Source organism: Enhydra lutris, unplaced genomic scaffold (assembly GCF_002288905.1).
Source record: "Enhydra lutris kenyoni isolate GAN:26980312 unplaced genomic scaffold, ASM228890v2 scaffoldscaffold5, whole genome shotgun sequence".
Taxonomy (NCBI): domain Eukaryota; kingdom Metazoa; phylum Chordata; class Mammalia; order Carnivora; family Mustelidae; genus Enhydra; species Enhydra lutris.
The window spans coordinates 5,591,349-5,605,892 of record NW_019154089.1 but is presented as its reverse complement, the minus strand read 5'-3'; the positions used below and the strand labels follow the sequence as shown (position 1 = coordinate 5,605,892).

The 14,544-nt window shown below is 39.9% G+C and overlaps 1 protein-coding gene across 3 annotated transcripts; it reads left to right on the top strand.

The window, feature by feature from the left end:
- Positions 1–706: 706 nt before the first annotated feature.
- LOC111140908 (chromosome unknown C5orf24 homolog) lies at positions 707–12,353 on the top strand. 3 transcript variants are annotated; one of them, XM_022493169.1, is made up of 3 exons: positions 755–977; positions 7,864–8,293; positions 10,901–12,353. In XM_022493169.1, exons 2-3 carry the CDS (start codon positions 7,867–7,869, stop codon positions 10,933–10,935), a joined length of 462 nt encoding a protein of 153 aa, XP_022348877.1. In that variant the 5' UTR covers positions 755–977; positions 7,864–7,866; the 3' UTR covers positions 10,936–12,353. The 3 variants fall into 3 exon arrangements, with proteins under 3 accessions (XP_022348876.1, XP_022348877.1, XP_022348878.1); XM_022493170.1 differs by having other exon boundaries at positions 769–977; positions 9,982–12,353; XM_022493168.1 differs by having other exon boundaries at positions 707–977; positions 7,864–12,353.
- Positions 12,354–14,544: the final 2,191 nt, after the last annotated feature.

Genomic DNA, 14,544 nt, shown 5'->3' with positions numbered 1-14,544 from the left:
GTGGCTTGTACGTGATGACTGATACGCTAGAAATTTCACAATAACTACATAAAGGGGGTGATTTTTGTAAGCAAACTACTTCTAGTCCCAGTTCTTGTGCTGGTGTAATGAAGAATATGGCAGTTCTGAGGTCATGAGTATAAAAACTTTAAAAAATTATAGCATGTCCCACAAAATGCAGCTTTTCATCATCACATGTTCCTAGGGTTGAGGGTCCAATAGCATTATTATTATTTGAATATTACCCATTTTGTTAGCAGGTGGAGTTCTCATCCCACCTATCCACAACCAGTAAAGGGCAGGAGCTAAGTCCTTTCAACATGTTTTGGAAAGCATATGACACATTAGGCATTAATCTCTACCAACAGCGATTAAAGGCACACTTTCTGGAATCACACAGTTGGATTCAAATCCTGACTCCTGTAATCTGAGTAATGGGGTCAAGTAGGAGTTCCAACATCACAGAATTGGGGTGAAACATCAATCCTGTAAGCAAGTTATTACCCCTCGGCTGTGTCTTCAGCCCACCCGACCCGCACTGCCTGCCTCACAGCCTGAGCCGCGCGGGCCTAAGCCCCGCCCCCTACCCGTTCCCACGACGCGCAAGCGCAGCCTGGCTCCGCCGGCTACCCTCCCCAGGCTTGCGTGCTGGCCGTCGGCGGGAGATTGGGTCTCGCGATGTGCGTGTGCGTGTGCGTGCGCGGTCCTTGCGAGCTCGCGCACGCCTCCCCTCGCAGTTCTGGGCTGTGGCGGCCTCTTCCTCTTGCGTTTGGGGCAGGACCCTGAGCGGTGGCCGCGGCGAGAGCTGGGAGCTAGCGTCCACTTCGCCGCCACCGCCCTCACTGCCTGCCTCTCTGACTTGTGCTCTTCGCGCAGTGCCGAGGCGACGGTCTGGGAAGGGAGAGGCGTCGGCGTAAGGTTCCCAGCTGATGGGCAACCCCTGGGCTCGTTGAGGGGCCGGGTTACCAGCAGCTAAGGTAGGTGGGTGCGCTGGGGTTTGTCAGTCTGGCTCAGAGCAGAGTTGGGGCGGCGGGAGCTCTTGGAGAAGGCGAAGAGGCAGCGAGAACCGGTGCCCAGCCTGCCGGTGCGAAGAGGTTTCCGACCCACGTCTAAGGAGGGGCTCTGGCCCAGCCCGCAGCGAGAGGAGGGGCCCCGGACGTAGCCTGCTCGTCCCTCGGCGTGGAGCCATTATCGGGGGGAACTGCCTCCGGCGGGGGGGGAGGGGGTCACCTTTTCTTTTCTTTGAGAGGTCAGAATTAGCAGTCTTCCCTGTCCCTCGTTAAATTAAAGCCTGCCGGCTTCGAGATGGACGTCTAGATGGAGTGGCCTGTGGACTTCTGCCGCTCGAAGAACTCCCAAGTGCAAGGATAGCGGGCTATGAATTTTGGTTGTTGGAGGGTACGCGACTCTTTCTCTGGTGTGGGCGTGTATCTTCTCCAAAGTTGTTAATGTTAATGCATTAATAATCGCTTTTGGTTACAACAGCTAATACATTTTCAAACGCCTCTTGTCAAATAAGGATTCTGGTACGGGGGAAACTGCGCCGTGGGGCACAATTAAGGGGTAGAGAGAAGACAAAGAAGGCCGTTATTTATGATCTGTCGTGGTATCAAAACTTTCTGTGGTGGGACAGGCTGCATGGCTTTTGGCATTTATTTTGGCTGTTGCTGAATAGATTTTCTGAGTAATGTGGGTCACAAATGGACTTTTATTTAGAATTATAAAAACACATATGATTCTATATAATCGTTACAACCCAAATGACCTGAAATAAATCTGAGAATTGTTTGATGTTTGATCTTTGGAAGAGACCACAACTTGGATTTCTTGAAAGGAAGATTTTCTCCGTGTTTAGAAAGCTTCAGGAGTGCTTTGTGAAGTTAATAAAAATAGTCATAGTTCTTTATGTTGGCAGTAATGAGTACCACAGTCAAGAAAAGGGAAAAGAATTATTTCGTAAAGAATGGCTCACCCAGAGACTTCCGAGTTTAAACACAGTAAAACAGTATCAAAGATAGCAAGTTTTAATGTGTGCTTTTTTTTTTCCCCTTAAAGATTTATTTATTTATCTATTGTAGGGGGCAGGGGGAGGGGCAGAGGGAGCGGGAATCTGAAGCGGACTCCCCGCTGAGTTTGGAGCCGGACGCTGGGGCTCAATCCCACGACCCAAGCGGAAATCAGCAGTTTCTCAACCGACTCAGCCTCCCAGGCGCTCCAGTGTGTGTTTTAAAAATTCTAATTTAGTCATAGTTAAAATATATAGAAGCTCTTAGTTGACTCCCTTATATTCAGTGAACTATTTTTAAAGGTAGTTAACCTTTGATAGGCTGCACGTTCAGTTATGTAACTCTTGGCTTTCGTTCAGTCCAAACTTTATAGAAATGAATTCATTCTCTCTTTAAGAATTGTGGCCTGCATACTTTCATTGAACTCTGTACTGTGTTATGGGAAGATTCTTAGAAGAAAGAACAGTATGCCGCCAAGCCCTGAAGTAGGAGACATTGTAATAAGTGTAGGATTAAGTAATGCTTGTATATATAAATACTGCTTATGAACATCTATCTTGTGTATGTGTGTGTAGATGATGATGCACAAAAGGATCTAATGCTGTTGATTGATTCCCATCTGAAAAGGTAGAACTTCAAAGTAGAAAGGGTGGGTTTTAACTCTGTTTCCTTTTTAGTTAACTACATCAGTAACTGTCATAGTAGATTAATTTCTTTTCCAACTTTTTTTTTTCTTTTTTTAAAGAAAAATGGAGAGCTCAGGGTGTGGGTGAGCAGAGTGGGGAGGGGCAGAGGGACAGAGAAACTTAAAAGCAGGCTCCACACCCAACTTGAAGCCCCACACCTGGTTTTATCTCATGATCCGGAGATCTGGACCCTAGCGAAGTGCAGAGTGGGACACTTAACCAACAGAGCTACCCAGGCGCCCCTATTTTCTAGTGTCTTAATCAGTTATTGAGTTAGTGCAATACTGTACTGATTTTTTTTACTGTAGTGGGGAAGGAAAACATAGAACATGTAGAAGACTTGCCCTTAGAAATGTTCCTTAAGTCAGTGCCTCATTGTTTTTCAGTTGGAATAAACAACTGTACTCCTGTTTTGTGTTCTAGTGCTAAGAACAGTGTTTTGCATGGACTTGGCTCTCAATAAATGTGAGCCGTGTCAGAACTAAATTAACATAATACAAACCAAATGCCTGAATTCCTGGAGAAGATTAAAGGAACTGGTGAGGGGTGCTTTTCTTTTCTTTTTCTTTCTTTCTTTTTTTTTTTTTAATTACAGGTCTACTTTTTTTTTTTTTTTTTTTTTTTTTAATTTATTTATTTGACAGAGAGAGAGAGCACAAGCAGGGGGAGCCGGAGAGGGAGAAGCAGGATCTCCACTGAGCAGGGAGCCCAATGTGGGGCTCGATCCCAGGATTCTGGGATCATGACCCGAGCCGAAGGCAGACGCTCAACTGACTGAGCCACCCAGGTGCCCCTACAGGTCTACTTTTTAAATAGTGTGGGGTTTTTTTGTTTTTGTTTTTGTTTTTGTTTTTTTCAGTGTTTGTTGGTATCTGAGTAGAAGATACATGGCCACATCTTTCTAAGCTGGCTCTGTATCTTGAGTGCTAATATATGGTGAGTGTTCTGCTAAATTAAGAGGAAGTAAAGTTAAGGGAAGTAAGATCCAGAGGAAAGGTTTTGGTAAATTAATGATAGGAACTTAAAAGGCATAAAATGTAAAGCACTGAAATAGACTGTAGGAAGAAACATTTTCTTCCTTTACTGTCAGTGCTGGTTGTAGATGGGAACTTATACCTTTCTACCTCTTTTTACTAAAGTTTTCCGTTCAGCAGGGTGATTTCTGAATGATAAAATTGAAAAGGGGGTCACTTTTTCTCTTAAAATCTTCTCAGAGGTCTGTGTTTATCTTTGTTTTTGCATGTGGTCTCTAGTCCAACTTTATTGGCAATAGACTAGTATTTTGATTCCTGTGAAATTCCTGTTTATATGTCTCAATTCGTTTATAATTTCAAGGGAAAAGGAATGTGGTTAGTCCCTTCACAGATTCCAGCATTGGCTTTTCTTCAGTTTGGAAAACAAATCTATTTGACTTTGTAGATGTTATCAACAGAAAGATTTTGTGGATATTTGGAGAAATATGAGCGAAAGAGGTGAATAAAAAACAAGAATATGGGGCGCCTGGGTGGCTCAGTGGGTTAAGCCTCTGGGTCCTGGGATCACGCCCCACATCGGGCTCTGCTCAGCAGGAAGCCTGCTCCCCCTCTCTCTCCGCCTGCCTCTCTGCCTACTTGTGATCTCTCTCTGTCAAAATAAATAAGTAAAATCTTTAAAAAATATATATATTTTAATTTATTTTTTAAAGATTTTATTTGACAGAGCGATAACACAGAGAGGGAACACAAGGAGTGGGAGAGGGAGGAGCAGGCCTCCCACCGAGCAGGGAGCCCGATTCAGGGATCATGATCCCCACCCCCGATCATGACCTAAGCCAAAGGCAGATGATTAAGGACTGAGCCACCCAGGCGCCCCTATTTTATTTTTAAAGATTTTATTTTTGAGACAGAAAGAGCATGAGAGCGGGGTGAGAAGCAGAAGGAGGAGCACACTCCCTGCTGAGCTGGGAGCCCTATGTGGGACTCCATCTGGGAGTCCAGCATCCTGACTTGAGCTAAGGCAGACACTTAACCGACTGAGCCACCCAGGTGCCCCAAAACAGGAATTTTTTTTTTTTTTTTTTTTTTTTTTTTTTTTAATTTAGCAGACAGAGATCACAAGTAGGCAGAGAGGCAGGCAGAGACAGAGGAGGAAGCAGGCTCCCTGTGGAGCAGAGAGCCTGATGCGGGGCTTGATCCCAGGACCCAGGGACCATGACCTGAGCCAAAGGCAGAGGCTTAACCCACTGAGCCACCCAGGCACCCCCCAGAACAGGAATATTTTAAAGTGGTTCTTAGGTTTTCATTTTCGTATAGCTGGGTCATTCTCATGGTGGGGGGTGAATTTTTACTCCACCACCCTCCCCCCTGCCCCGCCCCGGAATATTTGGCACTGTATGGAGAAACTTTAGGTTGTCAAATTGGGAGGGAGAAGAAGAGAGTGTAGCTACTGACATCTAGTGGGTAGAGGCTAGGGGTGCTCCTAAGCATCTTAAAATACACAGGACACCACCTCCCCCCCAAACCCTAAGAACTATCTGACTCAAATGACAGTGCTATTATTGAGAAACCCTGGTGTAGTTACATTATGCTGGAATTGTTGGTACTGATGTCAGATTACCTGAATTCCTGTTTGGCTTTACCATTTCCAAATGTGTGACCTTGGCAAATTGATAAAAATCCCTCCCATTTCTGTAAAATAGGGCTAATAATAGTATGTTCCTCATAGAGTTGTGCGATCGGATTAAATCAGATACTGTGCAAAATGCCAACCTTATTACGTGACACACAGGAAATGTTCAAAAACTTAACTTTCAGCTAATATTACTACATTTGGAACACATCTTGATCTGTTTTTATTTCTGAGCTGAAATTAGAATTTGAGCTGGTGAAGTGATAATAACCTATTTCTAATTGTATCTTTGGGATTAAGCAAAGAATTACTCCTTTTAATATTTGTGTAATTCATTTAATTTGTTTTGTGTTCTCAAGTCTGTAAGTCTTCTGCTGTAAACAAATAGCTTCTCATTGTAGATATTCTTTTATAGTTAAGACTTTAAGCCAGCTGTGGGGAGCCTGGGTGACTCAGTGGGTTAAACCTCAGCCTTCAGCTCAGGTCATGATCTTAGGGTCCTGGGATCAAGCCCCACATCTGGCTCTCTGCTCAGCAGGGCGCCTGCTTCCCCCTCTCTGCCTGTCTCTCTGCCTACTTGTGATCTCTCTCTCTGTCAAATAAATAAATAAAATCTTTAAAAAAAAAAAAAAAAGACTTTAAGCCAGCCGGTGAATAGCTCTGTATCTGTTGATTTTCAGTTCTGTGAGTTGATTCCCATTTCCTTTTGCCTTTATAACTGAGGTTTTGGTGCGATTTTACATGTGTGGTATAGGCAAACATTAACAGCTTATGGGCTAGATTTTTTTTTTAATTTTTATTTATTTTTTATTTATCCATCTGAGAGAGAGAGAAAGCATGAGAGGGGAGAAGGTCAGAGAGAAGCAGACTCCCCGTGGAGCTGGGAGCCTGTTGCGGGACTTGATCCTGGGACTCTGGGATCATAACCTGAGCCTCGAAGGCAGTCCCTAAGCCACCCAGGTGCCCAGTGGGCTAGATCTTACTGTACACCTGTGACTCTTTCTAAATCTGAATTGGAACCCATATGTTTATTTTTTTTACCTTATTGAAATATAATATTTTAGTTCACCCATTTTCTGGGGCGCCTGGGTGGCTGTCCGTTAAATGTCTGCCCTTGGTTTGGGTCATGATCCCGGGATCCTGGGATCAAGTCCCAAATCAGGGTCCTGGGATTGAGCCCCTCGTAGGTCTTCCTACTCAGTGGGGAGTCTGCTTCTCCTTCTTCTCTGCCTCTCCCCCAGCTCATGCTCTCTGTCTCTATCAAATAAAGTCTTAAGGAAAAAAAAAAAAAAAAAAAACATTTTCTGTGCGTCTAAATGATATGGCTGTTTAGCGCTGGCCTGTTATGGTACCGGTCATAATATATACTTTATAAAGAGAAAAAAATCACAGGGATGTCTTCACAGACTAAACAGAGACTGGACTCATTGTTAATTAGTCACAGGGCTCTTTTAAGGGAGGAAGATCCACACATATTTATGATCAGGAAGAAATTGCACATGCAGCTTTTTGTCTTGATAATCATACCTTTAAAATAGGAAGTATTTTTGTTGATTGTTACCCATATTTTTGTAGTGTAATTCTCAGTTGTATAAGTGTAGATTCATTTTAGCTAATGGAAACCTTTGTTCACCTTTCTTATTCGGACTTCCTGTTTGGATAGTTTGGGTTAAAACTTTGTTTTGGGGGGGTTAGTTTTTTTTTTTTTTCATAGATTAGTTAATTTAAAGGGAGTATCTTGAGAGATTGTGTTCTTTGCTTGGCACATTCCGTGATTTGTAAAGTGTAGCAGACACTGAGGATCCTTTTTTTTTTTTTTTTTTTCTTAAAGGTTTGTTTATTTGAGCAAGCAAGAGAGATCGAGAGCGCATGCGCGAGTGGGGGAGGGGAGGGTAGAGGGAAAGAATCTGCAGACCGACTCCCTGCTGAGCGCGGTGCGTGAAGCAGGGGCTCTGTCTCAAGACCCATGAGATTATGACCTCAGCCGAAACTGAGTCAGTTGCTTAACTGAACGGAGCTACTCAACTGCCCCTACACTGAGGGTTCTATATCAATAATAAATTATAAGGAAGAAATGTCCACCTTGTGGCAACTGTGGCTAGGTCAGAAGTGTATATGTGAGAAATAAAGGGCCAAAAGAAGATATTCTAAGAATGTTAGGCAAATGAAAAAAAAGGAATACTGTTAATAAGAGTTCTTGTTTTTGTTGTTACTGTTTCAGGGTTTCATAATCTAGGAAAAAAGAACCTATAAAATGTAACAGATTTATTCCCTAGTTAGCCACTTTTCCAGTTCCTAAGCAGAGAACATTATGGCTACTAATGCGTATTATAGTTATCTTGCGTGACTTATGTCCATACACTTGATTAAGTTGAGGAAAACAAGTATCTTTGAATCTGCTGATGTGTGTTTGTTTATAAGTGGTCTGGAGTCCTGCCTGTCAGTCTAATTTTAGGTAGCCTGCATCCGTTTTGGAAGACAGACTATTTTCCCACTGAATACTGTCATACAGGTATATATTTGTATATGTGTATTTATGCATATTTGTCTTTTATTTTTGGTAGAAAATGATGCATCCTGTTGCCAGCAGTAATCCGGCTTTCTGTGGGCCTGGCAAGCCTTCCTGCCTCAATGAAGATTCCATGAGAGCTGCTGATCAGTTTGACCTATATTCCTCCCAGCAAAGCAAATATAGCCACACAGTCAGCCACAAACCAATGGCTTGTCAGAGGCAAGACCCATTAAATGAAACACACTTGCAGACTACAAGTGGCAGAAGTCTAGAGATAAAAGATGAACTAAAGAAAAAGAAAAATCTCAACCGATCTGGTAAACGTGGCCGACCTTCAGGAACCACCAAATCCGCAGGATACCGTACCAGCACAGGCCGACCCCTGGGAACCACCAAAGCAGCTGGATTTAAGACAAGTCCAGGCAGACCTCTGGGTACAACTAAAGCTGCCGGATACAAAGTCAGCCCAGGGAGACCTCCAGGTAGCATTAAAGCTCTGTCCCGTCTTGCCGATCTTGGTTATGGCTGTGGCACCGCTGCTTTTCCTTACCCTATGATACATGGCAGAGCAGTTCATGGGGTAGAGGAAACCAGCAGCGAAGTCAAGCCACCCAGTGAGTGAATGAGGCAGGAAAGGAGGGCCAGGTTTAGAAGGAATATTGTGAATAATCCCAAAGCTTCTTGGTTTTATTTTGACATAGATGATTTTGTGGCCTGGGCTTTCCATATTTGTTTTCCTGTTTGATTTGTTTTCCTGGTTTTGCTCAGAAACTGCCATATGCTGACAGATGCACTCAGGGCATGAGCAGTGGCATTGTATTTGTATATAGGTTCAAGTGTAATACCTAACTAAGTCATTTTTGCTTTTCCTTTAGAGTTCTGGTTGTGTCTCATATTTCATTACTCCTTTTGGGCCATTCTAAATAAATGCTTTATGTGCTAAACAACTGAAACCATTATACCTACTAGTTTGTGAAGTAAGCCTACAATATAAAGATAATATCCAAGGTATTTTTAACTGATGGAACAAAGCAAACTAATGATTCAGGATTACTTGAGGTAATGGCTGTGAGTTTTTGTAACATTTATTTTCATGAGACAGGACACAGATATTTGTATGCTTTGGCATTTCCATAGACTTCAGATGTTAACAATCTTTTAATGTTCTAGGTTTAAGCAGCAGAAGCTTATTTATTTTATTTTATTGATTTACATGGTATTAATTGATTTAACCATTATTCCTAAAAGAATTCTTGTGTTTGCCTTTCAACATTGATACGTTGTGTATCTTTAATTGTCTGAGAGCATATATACCAAACACTACAGGCAATTCATATTTACAGAAAAATTAAACTTTTTAAGAAAAACTGCACATTACATTTCCGGTGAAATATGCATTCTGAGAATAGCATACTTAATATAATAGAAAAAGAAATATTCTTAAGGTCTGCATGTAGCTATAGTCACTACATTTTGCCTTTAAATATTTAGTTTTAAAGCATTATACTTAAAACATTTATTAATGTTGTTCATTTATTCAAAAATTTTTTAGTTTTTTCCTGAGAAATTGTCCCATTGCATTAGCACTTACTGTGGTTTCAGGTTTATATCTACCAAAGGACACAAATTGAATGGTAGAGTCTAAAACTGGTATAAACAAAATGCAATTGTCTATCAGAACCCAGATATTAAGAAATATATAGGAATCCATCTATGCATGAATCATGTAGAAATATGTCGAGTAGTTTAATTAAAAATCTAATTGTGGCTCCAGTGGGACCACTTCATCCAAAAGAAAATCTTTTCCAGCAATGTTTGCTTTAGAAGTAAGATAGCAAAGAAAAAGTATTGTGTAGATGTGTATGATAGGGACAGAGAGAAATCACTCTTCTCCCCTTTCTGAAAGTGATAGTCTTTGTTAATACACATTTTATTTATTCTGAGTTTTTTCTAAATAAACTATTACAAACTTTGGATTTGAAAAAAGAAAATTCCACTCAAATTGTGGAATTTTAAATGCCGTTGAGATTCTAGTGTAGATTTGCAGGACCCAAAAACTTTTTAAATAACTAAAATTTTAAAAGGGCACACATTGTGTTATTTGGGCTTGCTCTCAGTTAATGCAAACTCTCATTGCAAATGGATGTCATGTTTCGTACATTTTCATCAGGAAAAAAGCAGCAAGCTTTCAGGTGTTCCAGTGATACCTGACACAATGAGCTGGACTAATGCTGCTCTTTACAGTAAGAGGTGTTATATTGTACGTGGGGACTGTGTTTCCACTGGCATCTAAGACAGTGACCTCAACAATTTTAGCTTTGCACAAACCATAGAGAACAATATTGGATGACTATATAATCGGTTGTGACATTCTGGCAGCTAAATTGCTACAAGAGTTTCTCTTTGCAGAAGCTTAAAATATAAAACTTTGAATAATTTACTCAGAACAGTATAACTTCTGACACACGCAGATGCTTACATCTTTATTCATATGTTTATCCACTTTTGATATATATCTGTCATTTAGCTGTTTCTCAAGTTGTTGTTCAGCACATGGTGACTTAGAAATCCTCTTGAGTTCCTGAAAACAGTTGTTTCATTAAATGTTCTACGGTAGGGTAATATAGATCACTGTCAAGGATTTGGTTGACTTTTGTTTTATACTATGTCTGTTTGACAATTCCCTTTCAGTTTATTTTCGTTCCTGATTTTGTTGTACATACCCTTCCCTTTCTCTTGCCTTTGCTTCATTCATTCATTGCCCTGCCTCTTTCCCCATCCTCCAGCACATCTACTCAGTGGTGCTGTGCTGTGTGTCAGAAGATAAAGCAGGTGTATTATTGTATAATGAATTTTGTATACATGTTAATGAAATGGTGAAATCAGCTAAAGGAATTCTGTTCATAACAGTGTTTATTAATATCAGGAGCTATGTCCCAGGAAAAAAAGGGGGCAAATGGCTACAGTTGTGAATGGTAACATTGTTTAGAGAGCTGAATTTTCTGTTCATGTAAGCATTTACCTGGAGTATTAGATCTGTATGATGGTGAGCATCTCCTGATTCCACTTCCTTTTCTCCTTGTGAACAGTTTATTGGTGCCATGCTGAAGAGAAAGACATCTAAGTGATAACATGAAGTCTTAAAATATAAAATATTTTTACTTCTCTATAAAGACTACATTGTGCATCTTTTGTAACACTGTCTCTTGTCATGATAAACACTGAAATAGCATGTTAAACAATTGCCTATACTTTAATATAATCAGTTGGGGAAAACTGGCCTTTCCTCCAACTGTGTGATTGTTCCTTGAAATTATAAATTGCTAATTTTATATTGTATAATTCTGTTCTTCACAAAATAGGTTTCACTATTCTATATTAAAACTGTTGGTCAGAAAATGATCTGCTATCCAAGTAAGTTTGCTTTACTATTTTCTTTGAAAACTATTTTAACATGCCTTATTTATTATCATATTAACAAATAAGCAGCTAATACAGATGAAATTTTCATTTTTTGACAGATATAACCTTGCATAACTAATCTTTAGTATGGGATGATTTTGATACTATCTTTGGAGTTTTGCACTGGATATTAAAAAAATACTGGCACAATGTATTGGAAGAAAATAAGTATCTGATTAATTTTTAATATTTGGGGACATTTTTAAAATCAGTGTTCAATTAGACTAAAATATTCTTTATATTTTTTATTTACTTTTTAAAAGAAAATATCTGTTAAAGTAATAAAAGTAATCTTCATTCCAAACTGATGTTTGTGTGAATCTACATGTATATTTTCATGATGTAATAGAGTTTCTTTGAGTTAAGGAGGAAAAAACGATTATCTGGATCCGTTTATTAGGTTAAAGGTGATCCAGCCAGTGTAAGAAAAACCAGTGTATGAGCTAAAGTAAAAAAAAAAAACAAAAAACCTTCTTCTTTATATTCTAAGAAGCTTTAAAAAATAATTCAGGGGATGTTGGCGATACCTGCTGCTCTGTCGGTCATTGTCTCTATATGCAGTAAAATTTTACCCCTTCATAATATAAAAATTCACAACAGTTCAGAACTTTTCCTTGGACCTAAAATATTGAGATGCTATTATATTTTTGTTTTTATTATGGCTTAACTATATGCTATTAAACTCTAGGATGTATCTAAATCTTTCCTTTGCTTTTCCTTCCCCCTCCTCCAAAGTAGGTAAACCTGTACTCTCACATACAATGTATTTAATTTTTGGAAAATTTAATGCTATAGTCAATCAAGTGTGTGATTTATAGTAATCAGACCACTTTGATTCTTTAAGTTTCACAGTTTCCTTTTTCCACAGATAATTACAGAGAAAATAATTACCAATTAACTGATATAAGCACGCTGTCCTCTGCTGTAAAAAGTCCGAATAGATACTGTGTATGTTTTTATGTCCATGAACTTGAGCTACTCGTGTGCAATTATGTGTATGGGAATGGAGTAGTGTTCATGATTTGTATCTACATCATCATATGGATGTATATTTATTAATAAAGTCTGCTTTAAAACCAATTATGTTTACTGCTTTATTTTCTTAGCACAATATTTGTGAAGTGGACGGATGGTAAGTAAACCTTTATCATGACAGGATCTCATATTTTCTTGGCTGTGCTTTCTGAAATCTGTCCCTCTATACTTTTGTTTTTCTCAAAATAGTAATATTTATATATCTGAAATTTAAAATCCCAACTTATAAATAGATCTCATGTTGTTTGCTTTTTCTTCTCATTATTAAGATGCAGCAGGCTACTAGTTCTGCCATAGGGTTATATTTAAATTTTAAGTGTGGTTGATCTTAATTTAAAAAATTCAGGTAGTGGGATGCCTCGGCAACTCACTTGGTTGAGTGTCCGACTCTCGGTTTCTGCTCAGGTCATGATCTCAGGGTCCTGGGATCGAGCCCTGCATCCAGCGCCACTCTCTAAGTAGAGTCGGCTCAAGATTTTCTTTCTCTTCTCTCCTATTGCTCCTCCCCCTGCTTGTGTGTGTGCACTCTTTCTCTCTCTCTCAAATAAATAAATCTTGAAAAAAAATTTCGGATGGGGGTGCCTGGGTGGCTTAGTCAGTTAAGTGTCAGACACATGGTTTGGTTCAGGTGATGATCTCAGGGTCATGGGTTGAGCACCCTGTCGGGCTCTGCGCTTGGCCTAGAGTCCATTTGTCTCTCTCCCTCTGCTCTTTCTTTCCTGCCACCCCCTCCCCCATTTGTGGTATCTCATAAAATATTTCCAAAAAATTTCAGGTGTTAAACATGACTAATTTGTTGTTGTTTTAAGGTGGATTTGTTTTTGTTTTTTGGTACAAAGAGCTTGCAGGAGGAGGGAGGGGGTGTGGCAGGGAAGGGCAGAGGAAGAGGGAGAAAGACAATCTCAGGTAGGCTCCATGCCCAGTTTAGGGCTCATTTCATGACTATGAGATCATGACCTAAGCCATAATCAAGAGTTGGTCACTTAACCGACTGAGGCACCATCCAGGCACCTCTGTTTTGATGTTAACCTTAGGGTGAACAGTAAGTGCATACTTTGTTAAATATTGGAGCTATAAAAGGAAGACACTTTCTCCTAATTTTTTGAACATATAATTTCATTTTTTATTTTCTCCAAAACCTGCAGATCACCTAGATGAGAGGTTTGCAAACTAAGGCCCACTGCCCGTTCTTGTAAAGAAAGTTTTACAGAATAGCCATTCTCAGACAAAGGTGTTCGGCTGCTTTTGTAATACAGTGGCAGTGCTGAAGGGTTTTGGCATAAGACCAGCAAGGCATAAATTATTTACTAATTATTCCTTTATGGGAAAGTTTGCTGACCCCTCATTTAGAAAGATAAATTGGAGTAGGAAACATGAAATTTGATGTTGAATTTCAAAACCTGAGCAAATGGCTTTTTTTGCTCTTGAATTGTTTTAAATATTCTTCAAATTATGCTTAGAAACATTTTTATGTGTGCTTTTCCTCAAATTGTTAAAGTACTTGGACTTCTCCATGAGAATGTGCTGTTGGTTAGGGAACTTGTTCCTAATCTGGGAAGAGATCTATACCATCATAGTACTGGATCATTCGCTGTGGCTCAAAGGATTACTTAGTTACTCACAATGTCTTTACCACATTTTCTGTAGATCTTTATATAAAGTTTTATAGGAAAAACGTATTTGTTCACTGTAATTACAGTTTCCAAAATTCTCATTCTCTGACAATTGTCAGAAAGCAAGTCAGTGTCCTCTTTGGTTTGACAGCCAGCCAATTGAAGATTTATGGGTTGAAGAGAAAGCAGTCTCCATTTACCATCTAGAATTTATGCCTCGAATATTAAATTAACAAATTTGTGGTTTTGATCCCATTAGTCACCAATGGTGTGTGAGAGTCAGCCACGAATCAACCTTTGGGAAAATGTACATCAATTGGAATTTAATAATTTTTAAAACAATATAGAAGCATGAATTTTGGACGAACACAGAATCGTTACACTTTTGCTAACGATGTCCTACGAGAATGAAAGTTGGTCTGCTGCCACCATACGCTTTCCTTTCTTAGCACTCAGATTTCTTTGTTCTGAGTTTATGAGGGTTTCATCCTTAATATCCTGTTTCAAGATTGTATCACGCCTGGGTGGCTCATTCGGTTAAACATCTGCCTTCAGCTCAGGTCATGATCCCAGGGTCCTGGGATTGAGTCCCATGTCAGGCTTCTGCTCGGCTGGGAGTCTGC